We start from the raw sequence: 20,000 nt of genomic DNA on the forward strand, positions 1-20,000 counted from the left end.
CTCTGTCTCCCTGTCTCTGTTTTTTTTACCAGTTCCATTCTAAATATTCTCTCTCTGTTTCTCTCTCTCTCTCTCTTTTTTCTGTCTCTTTATCAATTTCTTTCTAAATATTCTCTCTCTGTCTGTCTGTCTCTCTGTCACTCTCTCTCTTTCACTTTATCTCTCTCTCCTTCTTCATTCTTTAGCTGACAATATAAGGACACATCGAGAAACGTTTTATTTCTCAGTTATTTACTCGAGACGTGCCTTGTAGCTTGTCTTCCAGATTTCAGCGAGCGTTACGGCGCTATGGAACCTGTGAAATATGCAGAGAGGTAATGTAACTCTCTGAACGATAGCCCAAGCGAGGAATCCATAAAAGTCAAGTTGTACGGGATTAGCGATGACCTTTTGCATCTCGAAGGTATAAATGACCCACATGGTTACGTTGCAAATGAGAAGGAAGGTGACCACTTGACGTCCTGGCTTGCTGCGATCGTGTTCGGGTAGGTGTACCCGCCTACGTGAGACATCGGCGATGAATAACATCTGAAGGACAACCTGGGCTACCGAGAGAAGGCCAGTAACCATCACCAAAAGATTCGGTTCGTGGGTAAATGCCGCCAAGGAACCAGCGATCACACTGAAAACGGCATAAACGAAGAGTCCAAAAGCCGAGACACGTAAAAGTATGTCATTCAAATCGCTCTGTTCTTCGGCCTTGAACTTGAGACTTTGGACACGTATGAAACCGACGATAATAGCGACGATCGATAGAGCCATCAAAACGCAGTGGGAAACGTCAGCCAGATAAATCGCCAAAAGTCCAAGCTCGGAATGATGTATCAGGACGAAGAAGAGTATCAAACAGATCAACGAACCGACCAGTAGCAGCAGACCAAAGAATAGACCCTTGCTTGCCCCGACGCAGTCCACTCTGGCGTGTCCTGTATATTCGTGTTTGGTTTTTGTTTTTGCTTTTTTCTCTGGTTATGTTTTATTTATTTTTATTTTTATTTTTTCTTCATCTTTTAAAGCATACTCAATAGAGACACATCGATCTCGTTATTATGAGCTCGACAATCTCCTTTTGGCAAGAAATAGAAGTGAAGTAGAAGTAGAAAAAAAGAGCGCTTGGAATAAATTATAATCGATTACCTGCATGTGCCAGGGCTACTGCCCTTCTCGAAAGCATGACTTCCAGACGACGCTCGAGATCGGCTTCCGCTTGATGAGGCCAACGCGGGTGTCTACCGATGTGTTTCCACATGACGTATATCACAGCGGCACCAATCAGGCTATACTCGATAATGAAGGGAAACAAGTAGGGTGCTGCATCTTGGACGATAGTACCCATGATGTTGACGCGACCACATGAGTTTGTTATCGTGCCATCCTCCGTCAAAGCTTCCGCATAAAAGCCAAGATTCTGGCTCCAGTAATCGCTTGTGTTCGTCGTATTGCTAACATAAAATACTTCGTGTACCTGAACGAAATGAAATGGGGAATCATTCACATTTGAACACGACGAATATAATGTAATGTAATTTTTTATAATAATTTATTATAATGACCTGATCTTTGGTGTCAGCCTGAAATGAATCAAAGATATCACCGAAAGCATTTGACAAAATGGAAGCTGGTGTAGTCGTTGTTGTAGTAGTAGTGGTCGTAGTCGTCGGTGTAGTAGTGGATGGCGTTGTACTCGGTGTAATCGTTCTTTCGGTGGTGGTACTTCTCGTAGTCAAAGTAGTCAACAAAGTGGATAACGTAGTAGCGGCTGTAGTCGTCAAATTGGGCAAAAACGTTGTCGTTGTGGTCGTGGTAGTTGTAGTACTCTGTGTCGCAGATGGTGAGGTCATGAAGGCCGTAGAAGCTGCCGTAGATAAAGTAGTCGCTACTCTTGGGATTGCTTTGACCGTGGTTCTCATCGCTCGGGTAAGAGATTCTGCTGTTGTCGGTATCAAGGTCGAAGCTACCGACGTTGTTTTAACAATCGAATGCAACGGCGTGTCCCGTAACTGGGCCATGTCTCTAGGTTCTGTACCTAAGATTGCTCCAGCGTTTCTCAACGAATGTTGTTTTATACTCTCTATGCATAATACAATACGATACGTTTAGAATTAGACGTATTCATTTTTCAATGTCTTGAAAGATTTACATAAAAATTACCTAAAATTCCGGCCTCCTCTTGTCCTAATCGTTGATGATACTGGGTGATTTCTTTGAGACTCTCAAGTACCAATGTTCTTATCCAAACGCAAAGATTCGTAGCGACGACGTGCATCAAACCAAATCGTGCAATTACTTTGAATCGATGAATGTTTAACTGGATTAAGAAAAAAAAAAAAAAAAAAAAAGGAAAAAAGAGAGAAAAAAGAAACAGGAATGAAAACACATCGTAATTAAAATATCGAACATATACGTAATTCTCAATCTTTTATCCTTACTTACCCTGGAATTCATAAAGATGAAGTACATTTGCATGAACGTGAAGATCATTTGAAGAACAGGATTGACACCCTGAAGTATTTGATAACACGGTGAAGTCGGTGGTACCTCAAAAAATGCTCCGAATTCCAATCCATTGTAGATCATTGTACCCAAACCAAATGCTAACGTTCAATAAGACATTGTGGTAAAGAAAATTAATAGTTGAAAATCTAATAATTGATAAGAGTATAATCTCCATTTTTTCTATATTTTTTTTTCCTTTTTTATTTTTTTATTTTTTTTTTTTTTTTTGTTTTCTTTACCTATGGCACCGATTCGAAGGAAAAAACTTCCGTGACTGTGATCGTTCTGAGAAGTTTTTCGTTTTCGCAATGCGCGCGTTGCAACACCAGCTTCCACGTCTGCAGCATCCTGGAGATAAAATTTCTCAAGTCAAAATGCTATTCTTTCAGAGAATGACTGAAAGGACTTACATTGTCGGAAGATCGATATGAGGAAAGAAAAAGAAAATCAAAAAAGAGAGAGAGAGAGAGAGAGAGAGAGAGAGAGAGGAGAATAAGACAGAGGGAAAAAAGAAAAAAAAAATATATATATATACATACATATGTATATACATAAAACGTAAAAGAAAGATAGATAAACGAGTTTCTCTTTGGCACGAGTGCAATTCAATTATGCCGATCTCGATAACTTCCTGAAAAACTTTCCATCGCACGTTTCCATCCTGATATCATTCGTTTAAATTACAATCAAAGAAATTACTTTGAAAAAATGTTAGAAATATGGATGCCTTTCGAAATGCGATTAAACGTATTTAAAAACATAACATATATGAGTAAGTAACTAAGTACTTACGTAGGATTGGTTGTTCGGTAAAAGAAAATGGAACGACTAGTGCTAAAAATATAAAAAAATCTCCTCACTAGACGTTTCGCATTAACAAAAGAGTTAAAAGAGTTTATGAATATTAAATACGGTAGGCTCTTAGAAAAAGGGAAGAGAAGAAAAAGAAAAGAAAAGAAAAGAAAGAAAGAAAGAAAGAAAAAAGAGAAAAAAGAACGGTCTCTTCTCAATGTACGTACGAAGATAAATAGGCAAGCTCGTTAAAAGGAGTCTTGGTCTCTCTCTCTCTCTCTCTCTCTCTCTCTCTCTCTCTCTTTCAATCTCTGTATCTTTCTATTCCTCATGAGAGACAAATCGCGTGTAATTAATTCGATAGTAGCCGCGAGTCTTTTCGACTTTAATTATAAACTTCAATTAAAAGATAAATTAACCTGAAAATCCTTCTTATTTTTTGCAGCTTTTTGATCTTTATCCTTCTTGTCCTTCTTATCCTTCTGCTCCTTCGGCGGTTTAGGTGGCCTCGGTGGTGGTGGCGGTGTATCACTGCCGCGCGCACAGCAGGCGCTCTCTTGAAGTAGGAAGCAGAATACGTAGAGAAGGAAGAGTATGCTCGCACCATAGAGATACGTGAAAAATCCTTCATAATAGTAGAGCGGCAATTTGTGCGTTACAACTTCGCTTATAACATAAGCGATGCACACCACGACCAGTAACTTCGCATAAATGAAGCTCATGATGATGAAGAGCGACGTTCTGAAGCACGAAAAAGCGTTAATTAGAAAAATAGAGAGAGAAAGAGAGAGAGAGAGAGAGAGAGAGAGGGAGAGAGAGAAATAGAAATAGAAATAGAGAGAGAGAGAGAGAGAGAGAGAAATAGTGAAAAAAATGTTCCAAGAGATAGTTATATAGGTACACGAACTCTCAGAGGAGAAAAAAAAAAAAAAGAAAAAAAAAATAGAATCTCAGCGTCTGTTATATGCTTCTCTGAACGAACACCGCACCTAACGTATAAAATTAGATTTTTCTAAATAAAGTAAGGAACATCCCTTATTGCGTATAACAGTGTTTACAAGCTGATATAATGATATTATATAATGTTTCGTTAATCTCTCGGGTTAAAACACTTTACCGTTTCTTCTTGATAATCTGCACTCTACTGTTCACTGCCTCCATCGAACTTGTACCATTAGCCATATTGTTTTCAACCAGTGGAACGATTTCGACCTCCATGATAACGATCGATTTCAATATTTTTGTGTTCTGTTTTTTTTCTTATTTTTTTTCCAACCTTTTTCCTTACGTTTTAAGACGACACTTTACCGTTCCTTCTTTTTTTCTTCTTCTTCTTTTTCTTTTATCTTTCTTTTCACCGTTAAAAAATGACTTCTTCGTCGTATCGTAAAGTTCTTATTAAAAGTGTATAATTAAAAATGATGGATGGATAATCCTCTCTTCTTTCTTTTTCTTTCTTCTTCTTCTATCCTTCTTTCTTCTTCCTCCCCTTCTTCTTCTTCTTTTTCTCCTCTCGCGAAAATCCCTCTTTGTTCTTCCTTTTTTAATCCGTTTACCGATATAATCGACGAAAGTACAATTGCAACGAACTTTCGACGCGTCTACTTAAGGCCGCAAAGTCTCGACGTCGTATGGTGTGCATCTTCGACCAGAGAAGGGCTTAACCACCCTTTGTCCCCGTGGCATTTCAGGGGTTGAGGCGTAGACCTTATTGTGTTCCGCACGAGCTCGTACACTCGACACAGACACTTTTTACTTGATGGCTATCGCAATAGATAGAGAAGGAAGAGAGACGCCGTTCAAAGTGCAGCCACGTCACGTATTAATAAAAGCATAAACCTTTACGATGTTCTTCGTTTTTCTTTTTTTTTCTTTTTTCTTTTTTTTTCTCTATTTTTTCCTTCGTTTTGTTTTTATATTAAAAATATAATACGTATTTCGATAGCTCTTAACATCTCATTCAGTATAAATAATATTTTGTTGAAGAAAATATCCGATCTATTAAAAGTTTCTCCGTTTCGTTTTTTTTTTCTTCTTTTTTTTTTTTATTGACGAAAATATCTCTTTTTATTTACATCCGTGTAACGAGTTTTCTTTCACCTTCGTCATTATAATATATATATATATATATATGCAAAGAAACGATAAGGGCCATTTCTTTCTTTATTCGTCTTAAAAAGGAAAAAAGAAAACAAAAGAAAAAGAAAAAAAAAGAAGAAAAAAAAAAAGAAAAAAAAAGAAGGAAAAAAAAAACAGTTGATAGCTCGATGAGCAACAATAACAGGAACAGTAATAGCAGTAGTAGCAGTAGTAGTAGTAGTAGTAGTAGTAGCAGCAGCAACGGCAGTAGCAACAGCAACAGCAGCAGCAACAGCACACAGCCTTTTTACCACTCGTGAACGAGGAAAACGCTAGGAAGTGGAAACAGTGGTGTATAGCACAGACTCGGAGTGGTCCAGGCTGCCGGTCGATATTTCGAAGTACCTACTTTCAGCTCCTGGTTCTCCTCTCTCTTTCTCTCTCTCTCTCTCTCTCTCTCTCTCTCTCTCCCCCTCCGGTCCTCTCGACTCACCCTAGCCACGTATCTTTGTCCCTCACAAAATTTCTACCCTTCGATCGTCGTTTTCTACCCCTTTCTCTCTCTCTCTCTCTCTCTCTCTCTCTCTCTCTCTCTCTCTTTTTCAATTCTTTGAATATCAACGACCTCCGCGCTATTTCTCGTCTTTTTTCTCTCAACAACTTTTTTGTGAGTAATTTTAATCCGAAAGAATTATCCAAAGTGAAATTCGATCCTCTTCTCTTTTTCTTTCTTCTTTTTCTTGTTTTCTGTTTTTTCTTTTCTCTTTTCCTTTTCTTCCTTCCTTCCTTTTTTTTGTTTATTTTTGTTTGTTTGTTTGTTCTTTTTTTTTCTTTTTTTTTAATAACACACAATTTTAATTAATAATACGCTTGCAAACAAAGCTCTTAGAACGATAAAATATATGGTTAACTTGTTATAGGTTGGTCGATTGTAAACGAGACGATGAGAGTCGTGTCTTTGAAACGACGAAGGCAACAAACAACTCTCGTCGTTTCGTTGCACGCGTCTAGACTGTCGGAGAAGCTAAGACTCGTAGAACCACCGTTAATGCAATTGCGAATACGAGAGTAATTCGAGAAGCCGTTCCTACGCCGCAGAAAGCGTACATGCTTAACACGAGTGTCACGCTCTATGTGTTACCGATCTACATATGTGACGAGATAAAATACTTTCGGATTTTCAGTTAAATAGAGAAAGAGAAAGAAAGAGGAGGGCGGAGAGAGAGAGAGAGAGAGTGAGAGAGAGAGAGAGAAAATAACGTTGCTTCATTTTCCTTACATGCTACCAAAGAAACCCGACTCGCTGGAATTTCAAACGAATTCTCTCTACGAAATACAGTCGCTGAAAAAAGTAGAAAAAAGAAAGAGAAAGAGAGAGAGAGAGAGAGAGAGAGAGAGAGAGAGAAAATATACGTCCCCATTTATGCCCGATGCACAAAATTTACGATAATACACAAGAGAAAACCCATTTTTGAATGTTCCATTTTAATTTCAATTTTTGTTTTTATCTTTATTTTTATTTTTTACAATTTTATTTTTTATATTCTGAAATTAGATAAGGTTACAGTATATTCTCTCTCTCTCTCTCTCTCTCTCTCTCTCTTTCTCTCTCTATCTATCTCTTTTTCTATCCTCCTTTGTCACGCTCGGTCGGTTGTTTCCCTCGAGGTAGGGTGGTTCCTTCTACGTGCACGAGAGTATACACCTTCTCGGTTACGTATAAAAGTATGCGTTAGTCGACGTTCTCCGTTATGTTGTATATAAGTTGTAAGTACGTGCACGTACGCGCAACTATGTATATGTATATAAGTACCTACATAGGTACTTACATACATTCCGTACGACGAGCTAACGAAGTATGTACCTACCAACGTCATAAATAGAAACGCTGAATAAAACCAAGAAGATTCTTCTTCCCTCCCACCCCCGTCCCTCCACCATCGACCACCATACGTTTTCAGAAGCTTTCTTAAGATCCATTTTGTACGTCACGTTTTCTCAAAGAAACGCTGAGGTATTCCAATTATTTTGCATTCTACTATTTGTACTTCTCTTTCTCTCTCTCTCTCTCTCTCTCTCTCTCTCTCTCTCTCTCTTTCTTTCTATCTCTATCTATTTATCTATCTGTCTCTCTCTCTCTCTCTTTCTCTCTCTGTCTCTCTATTTATCTACCTCTCTTTCTCTGTCTCTCTCTCTTTCTCTATGAAATAATACAACTAAACTTATAGTAAATATTTACTATAGTAAATTAGTATAGTAACTTAATCGTTTTTACAATTGCTCGTAGGATTGGAAAAAAAGAAATGAAAAACAAAGTGATTTCTAATGCTTTCAAGAAGGATCTAAACGCATAATTTTTCTGATCTAATCGACCTTTTATCTGTGCGTAACCTACCCTCTCCAATTCCCTCTCTCTACATGTCTTCCTCCTTCTCCTACTTCTCCTCCTCCTCCTCCTCCTCCTCCTCCTCCTCCTCCTCCTCCACATCATCATACTACTTCCCTTTGTCATCATTCTTCACGAGATATTTCTTACTTTTTCGCTGGCGTAGATCGTACATTCTTCAGCTCCATTTCTTTATTCGCCGCGTTGTTCTTCTCTGCGTTGTCCTGCGCGTTAGGCGGCGAATTTTGCGGATTTAAAGGCCTCGTGACCGGAAGAGTTGCCGTGTTGTCACCCGCGGCTGCCGCCTCAACTTCCACGGTGGCGACTTTACAATCTCCGCCACCGTCCATCGTGCAAATTGCCTTCTTATCTATTTTGCGCGTATCGTGAATGATTTTTAAAAGAGAGATTTTTTTTTAAAGTCCGTTCGTTTCGTTGTTCTTTTAGAGATGGAAATAAGAAGAAGCAATGAAATTGATCTACCCGATTTATATATACATATATATGTATATAATATATATTATATATATATATGTATATATAATATATGTATATATATATAGGAAAAGAAAGCAGGAAGAGAGAGAGAGAAAAGAAAAAAAAGAGAAACGAGTAAGTTGATATCGAACGATTGAGAACAATTAGACCGCCATTTTGGTGAACGTCACGACGTTCGAAGATATCTAAATACGAAAGAAAATATTGTATTTCATATAAATCCGATAAAAATATTTTACCGTTTCGTATGAGATGAAAATGAATGAAAGAAAGAAAGAGAGAAAGAAATGAAGAAAAAAAATAAAAAAAAGAAAACGAAAAAAGGTATGACAAATTTTATCAAAGAATATATTTCAAGTTAGAGAAAAGATTGCGAGTGTCATTTAAAGGAGAAGAAGAAATTGGAGGGGTAGAGAGTGTAAGTAAGGACAAAGAAAATAAATAATTAGCGATGTACCAAGGAATTACGCGTAGTAGGCGAGACGACGAGAGTCCATACGAGAGTCTGAAAGGTAGGAAAGATACTCCCGAGAGAACCCTTTCGCGCAAACAGAGACTCGGTCTCTATTGGAGGAGGGTGAATAGAAAGAGGGATTTGTAGGTAGCCTGGAAGCCAACGAATCTGTCTTCTCTTCGACCACCGACGATGTGGATGGTTAAACGAACGAGCGGGTTGGAGACAAAAAAAAATTGAGAGAGAGAGAGAGAGAGAGAGAGAGAAGAAAAAAGATGAAAAGAGAGAGAATGAGAAAGAGAGAAAAAATGAGCGAACGAGCGAGCGAGCGAGCGAGCGAGCGAGAGAGCGAGAGAGAGAGAGAGAGAGAGAAGAAGATCGGTAAACGAAAGAGAAAGGACTATCACGAAAGTGTCTCTCTGATCCCGCGCACTTGGTCGAACGAGCTAATGGAAAATCCCGTGCGCACGACCGAACCTCTCTCAACAACCTGGAAGGATCAAGCACACTCTCTCGCTCGAATGATCGACGACGGCGGTGACGGCGGCGACGGCGACGATGGCAACGACGACGATGATAATGATGACGACGACGACGAGAACACACATCTAATACACATTCTCTCTCTCTCTCTCTCTCTTTGTCTCTTTTCCTATCTTTCTCGGATACTCATGTCGAGAACGAACAAACGAACGGACATACGAACGACGTTCAACGAAGAAGGCTCACCTGCTGGAGGTGGTTAGTTGAAGGTACTCGCGGTGACTGCACCCAGGCTTCGGCGGAGGAAAAGGGTGTGAAGCGTAGAGACGGAGAAGGGATAGACCACGCAAGGGGACACAGAATTGGAAGCAGAGAGAGAGAGAGAGAGAAAGGAGGATATATACGGAAGGGATGAAAATAGAGAGAGAGAGAGAGAGAGAGAGAGAGAGAATGCTAGGAGAGAGTGAGAGAAATAGGGATAAAGTCAAGCGAATGCGCGAGGATAGAACAACGGAGAAAGAGAGATAGAGAGATAGAGAGAGAGAGAGAGAGAGAAAGAGAGAGAGTAAGAGTGAGTGAGTGAGCGAGCGAGCGAACGAGTGAGACAGACTCTATGTTATCAGAACACGATGAAATGGGGGTAGAATCACGATCGCCGCCCCCAGCATCCCGGAGACTGAGGCTAGCCGGGAGGTCTCTTCCCGGGCAGACTTGAGCTTCTTGCACAAGCGCACTGGCTACGAGAGAGCTTTCGTTCTATATAGATAGTTAGAGAATGAGAGAAAATGAGAGAGAGAGAGAGAGAGAGAGGGAGAGAGAAAGAGAGAAAGAACCGAGTACAACGACGACGTTCGAACGACGACGACGACATCCACCGCCCTCACCCCTTACCTGTACGGATCGTGTTGGACTCCATCGAGAAATCCACCAACCTCCCTCTTTATCATTTTCTCTCTTTCTCTTTCTCTCTCTCCTTCTCTCTTCCTCTCTTTCTTTTTTTCCTCTCCCGTTTTCATTCTCTATCTTTCTTTCCCTCTCTCTTTCTTCAATCTACGCTCGTAATATATCTGGAAGTAGGAACACCGCGCTCTTTGTCCCAATGAATGTCGGCATTGAGATTTCAACGACATCGTACATTTTATTTTACCATCCTCCCTTTCCCACCTTAGTCACCTTCACCTCCCTCCTACTTTTTCTCCCTTCTACGCATTCAACCCCAATGCGTTGCGTCTATACAATACGGCCTACTAACGCAAATATTTGAAAAAAGATATATATATATATATAAGATGGACGATACGTATGTTCGTTCATTCGTTCGTACGACTCCTTTCTTTCTAACGAGTTACGCGCGTATTTTTCAAGAATTCATGATTGATGTTCAATCATCATGATCCTTCAATTTCTGAAGTCAAGTTATATCATGGATCATACGAAACGATTTTTCGACGATTCCTAAGAATAAGAAAGAAATTCGAATTCGGAACTTGTATATTTTTCTATGGCACTCACGTTCAATTATTTGATTAAATTAGAATTTTGGAAGAAAATGTTAAAGAGAAAAACGGTCGAAGTTCGTCAGATTTCCAGCTTTACTTTTCTTTAATGAGTTTTCTCGTACGAGATTCCTTGAAAAACTCGGATAACTCAGCAATATTCAGTCTATTCCAGTAATCGTTACCCTCTTTCCTACTACGAGAAAATCTCTCTCTCTCTCTCTCTCTCTTTCTCACGAAATGGTTTAGAGAGGGTGCTGCCGTTAGTAGGAACCAGGATGAGGCGGTGGATTCGAGTAGAGTGACTAGGTGGGGAGTGGGCGTTAAGAGGCAAAGGGGGGTAGCCGCTCCATGCTTCTGCGACCCACTGACCCGCTCGATAACGCTGCCACCGAGGTGACTGACCTTACTCTCGTACAAAATTCTTATCGTTTGCGAGGAGTAAGCTTGCGAACTCAAAGCTCGACCCGATTCCATTTGCGATCGTTTCATCATCATCGGATATCCCATATCGACGATATTTGATATCGTTAGGGACCCTAACATCGATTTAACAAGATTCCTTTTACCCTGCGGCCATACTCTCAATACTTTTTCTCTCTAATCCAACATTCTTCTTTTTCCAATATCAAGCATCACCTTTAAAAGAGAGAGATAGAGAGAGAGAGAGACAGAAAGATATATAAAGAGAGAGAGAGAGAGAGAGAGAGAGAGAGAGAGATAAAGAGAGATAAAAATAATATCAATTCGAGAATTTAAGTAGTCTTGTTATCGAAAATCAAAGACAAAGTAATTATCTTTCAACGTAGATTTTAGATTTTCCATATTGTGCAAACAACGATAGATATATATATTTTACAGCTCGATCATGAGTAATTACAAGGTAACAGATCTGCAATCGTATTCCCTTAGTGATAATCTAGTTTGTGCAGTGTAAACTAGTATAGTACCGTGTATATAGAATTTTTCTATCCGTTGTAATATCGCGTTTCAAGGATTACGAAAGAGAGAGAGAGAGAGAGAGAGAGAGAGAGAGAGAGAGAGAGAGAGAGAGATAACGCTCACGCACTACGAGTATTGATTTCGACTGTCGCTCGCAGTGCTGCCACGATTCCGCGTCTTTAGAACTAAGCTCCCGGACCCATTGGGGAGAGGTCATTGAAAAAAAGAAAAAAAAAAAAAGGAAAAGAAAAAGAAAAAAACGTACAAAATAAAAAAAAAATGAACACGTTTTTCTCTTTTCCTCGTTTAATTATTCTTTCTTCCTTTTCTTCCTCCTTTTTTTTTTTTTTTTCTTTTTCATTTCTTTCCTCCGCACTCGAAACACTGTCCTACCTTTTAGAGCAAAACCATTTCAATATCTACGTTAAATATCGCGAGAGAGCGAGAGAGAGAGAGAGAGAGAGAGAGAGAAAGATGAAATGCAATGTGATAAAAAAAAAGTACTTCTATCTTTTTAACAAGTGTGAATCTTTCACTTCAATGTCCTTATAAAATTTCCTACATTTTGACACACATTCTCTCGCATTTCTAGCGGAAGTATTTAATACGACGATCATATCATGGTCACGAAATCCACGACGAGCAATGTAATTGATTTTTTCAGGAATAACTTGAAACCAAAACTTTTCGTGAATTTCGTGAACAATAATCAACGATCAATATTTACTATTTGATAGAAACGAAAAAAAAAAAAAGAAAAGAAAAATGATTAGACATAATTTCGACAAATTGTATAAATATTGACCGACTTTTTTTCGTATAAATCAACTTATTAAAGGACAAGACGTAAGGTGAAGATCGAACGAGATCATAAATCCAAGTTGGCGATCGTCCTTGTGTGTATTACGATATATTCGATAAAACGACATTCGTTCGAGTTCTACTATCGTGCGTGAAATCGTACTCTTTTATGTAATTCTAGATACGGTAATATTTATAGGCAGTTGATTTTGTTCTATGATTAATGTATTATCGATATATACGATTCGATAAAAAATGATGAATTATATCGAAACAACACTCATGTACATATTATATATACAATATAATATAAACAAATATATATATATATATGTGTATATATATATATATATGGTGTTATAAATAGATTCAACTAGTTCGCAAGGAAAGGATCACCCTTTACATAGCAAATTCGAGACTAGTCGTATGACTATAATTAGCGTGTTACTAAAACCGTAACGGGGGAAGGCTTTAGCCTGTACCCTGAGATCGTAAAACGCACGACTGGCTTAAGGAAGTTTGACTGGCTATTTCGAGTTTATCCCTCTGGTATACCAGAAACTTATTCGTGATAACGAACGCACTTGAATTTCGATAGGTTTCCGTGTTAGCACGTGGCTAGGTAGGTTGTATATCTTTCTAATGCTTCATTCCAGTCAACTCGTTTATACTCTTATATCGTAAAAAGAAAAGAAAAGAAAAGAAAAGAAATGAAGAAAACATTTCTTTTTTCGTATGTTTAACCTCATTCGTTCGTAGAATTTCCTTTCTCCATAAACGTCTTATCTCATATAATTATATTCCGTAGCTTTGATCGTAGATATAAACGGACGGAGTTATATTTTAAAGAAACTTGTATCGACGTATACAAATCTGTAAAAAGAAATGAATTTCGTCGAAATATTTTTCGCAAAAGTGAAAAAAAAAAAATAGATAAATAAAAAAGGAATGTGAATTTTCGAATTAATTAACATTCTCATATTCGACGTGATTTCTTCCCAGCATGATAGTTCGTTCTTCGTATAAATGGTGAAAAGCATACATACACGCGTGGACACACATACAAATATAAATACTTCGGCGAAGTTCGTATATAAGTACTTCGAATATTCGTAGAAACAGTAGTCATTTTACTCACTTAGCGTTCTTTGGCAACATGCCATTTGACGGTCCGGTGTGCGTTGGGGTGAGGCAAAGGGGTTGATTGTTCGCATTTTGTGGAACCAAGGGTTGCCTCGCGTGAGCTGGCGATGTATGAGATCCGTAACCATCGGAGTTAAGCTAAAATATTATATAGAAACGATCAGATACGATCTTATTTATCTTAATCGATGTTAATTAATATTCCATAAAGATAATATTTAATTTAATATCAATTTATTACCTTAACGACGGTACCGATCAACGAGTCAGGAGGCATTTCCGGTGGATCTGGTATAACACCTGGATTCGTGTGTGCTGGATAATCGTTGTGAAGATTCGCCTCCTTAACGGGAGTACCTCCGTCGAGTCTTTCCATGTCTAAGCTGTCTGTCGGTGTCGGTTGTGAGAGCAAACGCTCTTTCATCTCGTGGAGGTATGGACACCGTTGCATCTCTTCAGAGTCGTTAGTAGTCCTCTGACGATCTGAAATAATTCATTAATTAATTTCTTATATACCGAATTTATGAACTTACTTGGATGGATATACATATATCTAATAATAAATGTAAATATATATATATATATATAATATATATAATACATAATATGTATAATATATATATCTATATATTATATATATATGTATATATATGTGTGTATATATATATATATATATGTATATATATATGATGACGATTAGAAAGGATGTTCCTTCTTTCACATCGATTTATTTTTAACGACGGTGTAAAAAGAAAAAGGAAAAAAAAAAGAAAGCAAAAAAAAAGAAAAAGATGAATTTATCGTTCGATCGCCATTGATGTTGCTATAGAGCGAGAGAGTTAAAAAAAAAAAAAAACAAGAAAAAAAGAGAGAAAAAAAAGAAACTTTCCTTCGTGCATTCTCCGAAGCGGAGAAATTGCGATCGTAAGTGAAAGATCGAGCGGATTTCAACGGTGCTCGATCACTTGTTTAATAAAGATAGATAGGACTATTTTCGTTCGATAGTTAAAACGATATACGATTCGAAATTGCGTCGATGATGGTTGCGACATATACGACACTTAAATTACTCCATGGCAACCCTGAGAGATTCTGTGAAAGACGTCAAAACTCGGCCAATGCGATCGAGATTGTGCCACGAACGATCCTAGATATATGTGTATGTATATCTTGATATCAAGATACGTGAAATTCTCGTTTCGTTTTGTAAAGAAACTTAAAGTAAGGAAGGAGAAGGTGAAAAGGAGGAGGAGGAGGAGGAGGAGGAGGAAAAGGAAAGGGAGGTTGATCCTATCTTGTCGTTCCTATCAAACGATTGACACTAAAGTATCTTTGTAATATGAAATCGTTTACGTTCAGCAACAAGTATTCCTTTATCATTTATATATATATGTATCTATATGTAAAATATTTTCCTGGCAAATAATAAAAGATGAAAATTAAACGAAGAAAAGTAAATACATTCTCCGACGATGATATTATTTCTATTATTCGACAAGTTCATTATTTCGATAAAGAAAAAATTACCAAAGATATTTTTTTTTGTCTTACGTACTCGTCATAGTCACCGAGTCACCCATCACATTGTTTATAATATTTAACATAGAAGACTATTTAATTAATTGTAAATCAAAAGTAATTGTCGCAAAATGTTCTTAAAAAATTGATTGCAAATTGAAAGTAATTATTGAAACGAGAGAGAGAGAGAGAGAGAGAGAGAGAGAAAGAAAAGAACATAAAAACTTTGTATATCGCGACGATGAAAATCTGTGCGATCGATCGGTACGAATCGAACGAGTGGGCGATTGATCGATCGATCGATCGATCGTTCGATCGATCTGATCGGGTTAGTCGATCGATCGAACGTAAACGAACGAAAGAATGTGTACGAACGTATGAACGAGCGGATCGCGGATCGGTAAAGACGAACGATCGAAAGGCGATCGGTTTGTTACTGGAGGCCGAAGGAAGAGACTCATCGCTGTCGACTCGTTCCATACTCTCTCCCCATACCGGTGATCACCAAACATGGCGCTACGATCAGCACGGCACGCTCTAACGCGCGTCACGTGCTCCATCCGTCCATCCTTCGTGTGCATTAACGTCGTCGTTTCGTCGTCATGTCATGTTCATTCAACTAACGAAGAAGATAACCATCACCATCACCACCATCACCACCATCACCACCTTCACCTCTTCTTCCTCCTCCTCCTCCTCCTCCTTCTTCCCTTCCTCTCTCTTCCTCTATCTCTGCCTTCTTTCACCTTCCTTTTATTACTCTCCTTCTTCGCCATAACTTATCCTTCTTCTGTCTACTACGTGTTTTTTTGATCTTCCGGTCGGCCCCAGGCTACGGTGAAAAGAAACAACGCGGAAGAGACGTCTACCAACGTTCTACCGTGAGAAAACTCGATCCCTCTTGGAAGTTATAATACTACCATAGACAAGATTGACACAACTGGGAAAGTTCGTTCTTTTAAATCCCTACTGGATTAAATCGATACTCGGCTTATGATAATATTAAATGGAAAAGAAATTAAAAAGGAATAGATATGAAAATATAAAATATAAAAGGTAGAAAAATAAAAAGAAAGAAGGGAGGAAGAATACGAAGAACAAGAAGAAGAACAACAATAACGATTGGAATAAATGAACAAGTAGGGATAAATAAAAAAGATATTATAGAAAGATAGAGAGAGAGAGAGAGAGAGAGAGAGAGAGAGAGAATGAGAGAGACAAAGAGAGATACAGAGACAGAGAGATAGACAAAGAGGGAAAGAGAGAGAGAGAGAGAGAGAGAAAGAGAGAGAGATTAAGATAGAGAAAGAAAGTGAAGATAACCGACCTATTCGTAAGCTGTCGTTTTACCCACTGGAAGCTCACTGCAAGCTCTCGCGTGCAAGCTCCCTTCCTATATATTTAGAAATCCGCGCGTTCGTCGGCGACAACGGCTTTAATCACAAATCCACGTATGTACCAGACGAGGTGGATACTTCTCTCTCTCTCTCTCTCTCTCTCTCTTTCTCTCTCTCTTCGTTTTTCTGCTTTCGATGATTTCCCCTCTTTCTCTCTTTCTCTCTCTCTTTTCTTCTTCTTCTTTTTCTTCTACCATACCACCCCCTTACCACCTCATCCTATCCCTCTTCATCCACGTTTCTATTCACGTGTACGACACGTTCGTTCGTTCGTTTGTTCGTCGCTCGCGCGCTCACGCGCACGCACGCACGAGACCACGATGGTGATGATGACGACGACGACGACGACGACGACGACGGCGACGACGAGGGGAAACCATGTTGGAGTCACACGTGTGAGCTCGCTCGACAAATTCGGATTATTTCTCCCTTTTCTTCTTCCTTCTCAATTCACCTCGATGTTCGTTCATTCGTTGGGCTCGTTTGTTCGATCGGAAGTGGAATCAGACTCTTTCTTTCTCTCTCTCTCTCTCTCTCTCTCTCTCTTTCTGTCTATTTGTCTGTCCGTCTTTCTCCCTTTTTTCTCTTCTGATGCTGACAATGCGAGTAGAGAGGAAAAGAGGAAAAACGAATCGATTAAAAGGGGACCACGCGCGCGATAATAGATTCGCATTTTCCTAGACCACCATACGGCAAAGAGAGAACCGATAAAAGTTTAAAAGAATGAAAAAAGAAATTCTATTGTCGTTTCTTTACGATATTCTATCAATCTCATTCTCTCTCTCTCTCTCTCTCTCTCTCTCTCTCTTTCTCATTCTCTTTCATTAATCGATCAAATCGCAACGCAATACACCGATATAATTTCAGCTTAACAATGTTTCTCTCTCTCTCTCTCTCTCTCTCTCTCTCTCTCTCTCTCTTTCATTTTAACCAATGAAACAAAGCTTCTCCTTTTTTTATCATCAATCTACTTTTATATTTTAACCGTGTAATATTTCTCCATTTCCTTTTCCTCCTCCTCCTCGTCATTCTCTTCGGTCCACATACCTTCATAGTTTTTCCCGCGGAACGTAGAATCTCGTGTTATAATTTTCAGGGAAGGCCGCGAGCTCGAAAGTGTGCTAACTCTTGCGATCAATAACCTCGCCGGCAGACCATTTCGAACGGCTGAGCTTTCGAACATTATTTTTAAATAATTATGTCCACGTGTATAATTCACTCGAATGTATCGATTATATCGTTATTTATTGATTAATTCTTTTTCTTCTTCTATTTCTTCTTTCTCTTTCTTCCTTTATAATAAAAGAAATAATAATAATAATAATAATAATAATAATAATAATAATAATTATTATTATTATTACTATTATTCAAATTTAAAAATCAATTATTTTCCATTCTTATCGAATTTCTTCGTGTATTTTAAACGCGCAAATGACATTAGTATGCACTCGTTCGCGTACGAAAGCACATAAGTAGATACGTAGATACTTGTGTACGTTAGCCACGACAAAAGGTTTCTCGGGATATCGTGCAGCGAGCTATTAGTTGTAACAAAGGACTCCTTCCTAATTAACCAGGAAGCGTTATGCTCGTACCGAATGTAGGTTACATTATGTCACCGGAGCAACACGTACCGGGTTAGAAAGCGCACGCGCGCACGCGACCGATAGAACGAACGAACGAAAGACGAACAACACTTACAAGGACGTCGACGTTGTCCAACGAATATATATATATATATATATATATATAAAGAGAAAGAGGGAGAGGGAGAGAGCTTCTTTTCCACTATTTTCCACTAGCTATTCTCGTACAACGCCTACAACGAACAACGATAAGGTAGAACTCGAATATGCTGGTTAGGTAGCTTCGATCGTTGAAAGATCGATTGTTTATTTCTGTACCGAACAAACTAACAATCGATGAAATAGACTGAGAGAAAAAGAGAGGGAGAGAGAGAGAGAGAGAGAGAGAGAGAGAGAGAGAGAGAGAGAGAGGGAGAGAGAGGGAGAAAGGGAGATATATAAAAAATGGAATAAACAAAAAAGAAAAATATTAATATAACATTAATTATCCGAATCTAAATGTATTTGAAAGATAAAATATCACAATGACAATAGTTACAATATAATATTTCTATTTTTCTTTATTGTTTATCAAAAGCTCACCCCAGAGCGTATATCTCGAAGTATATCACTATCGTTCTAAATGAACGAAATCACATCACGCGATTCGCGCACAATTTACTCGATGATATTTCTAATCTCGTTGATATTTCGATGCGAACGATCGCTATTATCGAACGTTTAAAGGTACCAAGAGAGACAATCAAAAAGCTAAGAAGAAGAAGAAGAAATAGACAAAGAAGAAGAAGAAGAGAGAAAAAGATTAAAAGAAGAAGAAAAAGGAAAAGTAAGAGAAGGAGTAAAAGATGATGGTAGTAGAAAACCGGTAGAAAAGGTCATAGAAACGAGGTGACTAAAGGTTCGCGCGTAGTAGAATTACGAGAGTGTGGGGACGGGGTGAGTAAAACGTTCGCACTCACACACACACACACACACACACACATATACACGTACAGCAGCAGACAAGTATATACATACACAGTGGACACGCACCCAAGAGAGTGAAAGAGTGGAAAAGAGTGAGAGAGAAAGATAGATAGAGAGAGAGATAGAGATAGAAAGATAGATAAATAAAGAGAAAGAGAGAGAGAGAGAGAGAGAGAGAGAGAGAGAGAGAGATTGAGAGTCGTAAGGGTGGTAAAGAGGTTAAAGCTTCTCCCTGGGATTGCACTTGGCGTCACAACAAACTGAAGTCGGAAGTGTGGCTATGGATCGATTCGATGTGCCGGTCGGGGACCTCGAAAAACGGCTACTCGGTTGCTCGAGGTGTGCTGCCGCGGCAGCCGGCACACGAAACACGGCCAGACTGCGTGGCGACCACCTGTGAGCGTCCCCAGCGGCGCCGGCGTCGCGACGGCCACCGTCGCGCCATCGACCGGCCATCATACTATAGAGAGAGAGAGAGAGAGAGAGAGAAACGCATCGTAAGTTCGAAAAAAAAGGAGAAGAAAAGAGAGACAAATTTTGCATGGCGATATTTCGATTGATAATTACAATTCGATGGTTACCTCTATTTCTTGCTTTATCTTTCTATTCTTAGCTTTTTCTCGATCTTTTATCTTTTTTCTCTTTTTGTTTTTTTGGTTTTTTTGGTTTTTTTGTTTTTTTTTATATATATATATATATATTCTTTTATATGCGCATTTTCTTTTTTTCTTTTTTTTTATTGTAAATGTCACTTAGAATTATATTTAGAGTTAATTTTTTACTTTTTCTTTTGTTTTAATTTTTAAGTATCAATAATATAACAATACGTAGGTATCTAAATGGTTAATTAATTTTTTTTTTTTAATTTTTTAGTATAAAAAAACACAACTCATTACGTAGGCATCTAAATGTTTATGTTCAATTAATTCTTTTTTTTTTTTTTTATTGTAAATGTCACTT

General features: G+C 38.4%; 1 protein-coding gene across 10 annotated transcripts in view; it reads right to left on the minus strand.

Annotated features, from left to right (window-relative positions):
• Nucleotides 1–52: 52 nt before the first annotated feature.
• LOC124949675 (proton channel OtopLc) overlaps nt 53–20,000 on the minus strand; it is a 24,545-nt gene continuing 4,597 nt past the window's right edge. For 3 of the 10 annotated variants that reach the window (XM_047495203.1, XM_047495199.1, XM_047495200.1), the window contains exons 2-10: nt 13,812–14,053; nt 13,566–13,708; nt 3,708–4,029; nt 2,736–2,844; nt 2,434–2,594; nt 2,152–2,308; nt 1,554–2,071; nt 1,138–1,465; nt 53–926 (exon numbers count right to left, since the gene is read on the minus strand). In XM_047495203.1, coding sequence (XP_047351159.1) covers nt 232–926; nt 1,138–1,465; nt 1,554–2,071; nt 2,152–2,308; nt 2,434–2,594; nt 2,736–2,844; nt 3,708–4,029; nt 13,566–13,708; nt 13,812–14,021 — 2,643 coding nt within the window. In that variant the 5' untranslated portion in view covers nt 14,022–14,053 and the 3' untranslated portion in view covers nt 53–231. Of the gene's footprint in view, nt 927–1,137; nt 1,466–1,553; nt 2,072–2,151; nt 2,309–2,433; nt 2,595–2,735; nt 2,845–3,707; nt 4,030–4,405; nt 5,403–7,903; nt 8,194–9,434; nt 9,806–13,565; nt 13,709–13,811; nt 14,054–15,125; nt 15,408–16,415; nt 16,608–17,532; nt 17,747–18,656; nt 19,126–20,000 lie in introns of those variants that run through there. The other 7 variants (XM_047495201.1, XM_047495196.1, XM_047495202.1 and 4 more) reach the window with 7 other exon arrangements.

This window comes from Vespa velutina, chromosome 6 (assembly GCF_912470025.1).
Source record: "Vespa velutina chromosome 6, iVesVel2.1, whole genome shotgun sequence".
Lineage (NCBI taxonomy): Eukaryota > Metazoa > Arthropoda > Insecta > Hymenoptera > Vespidae > Vespa > Vespa velutina.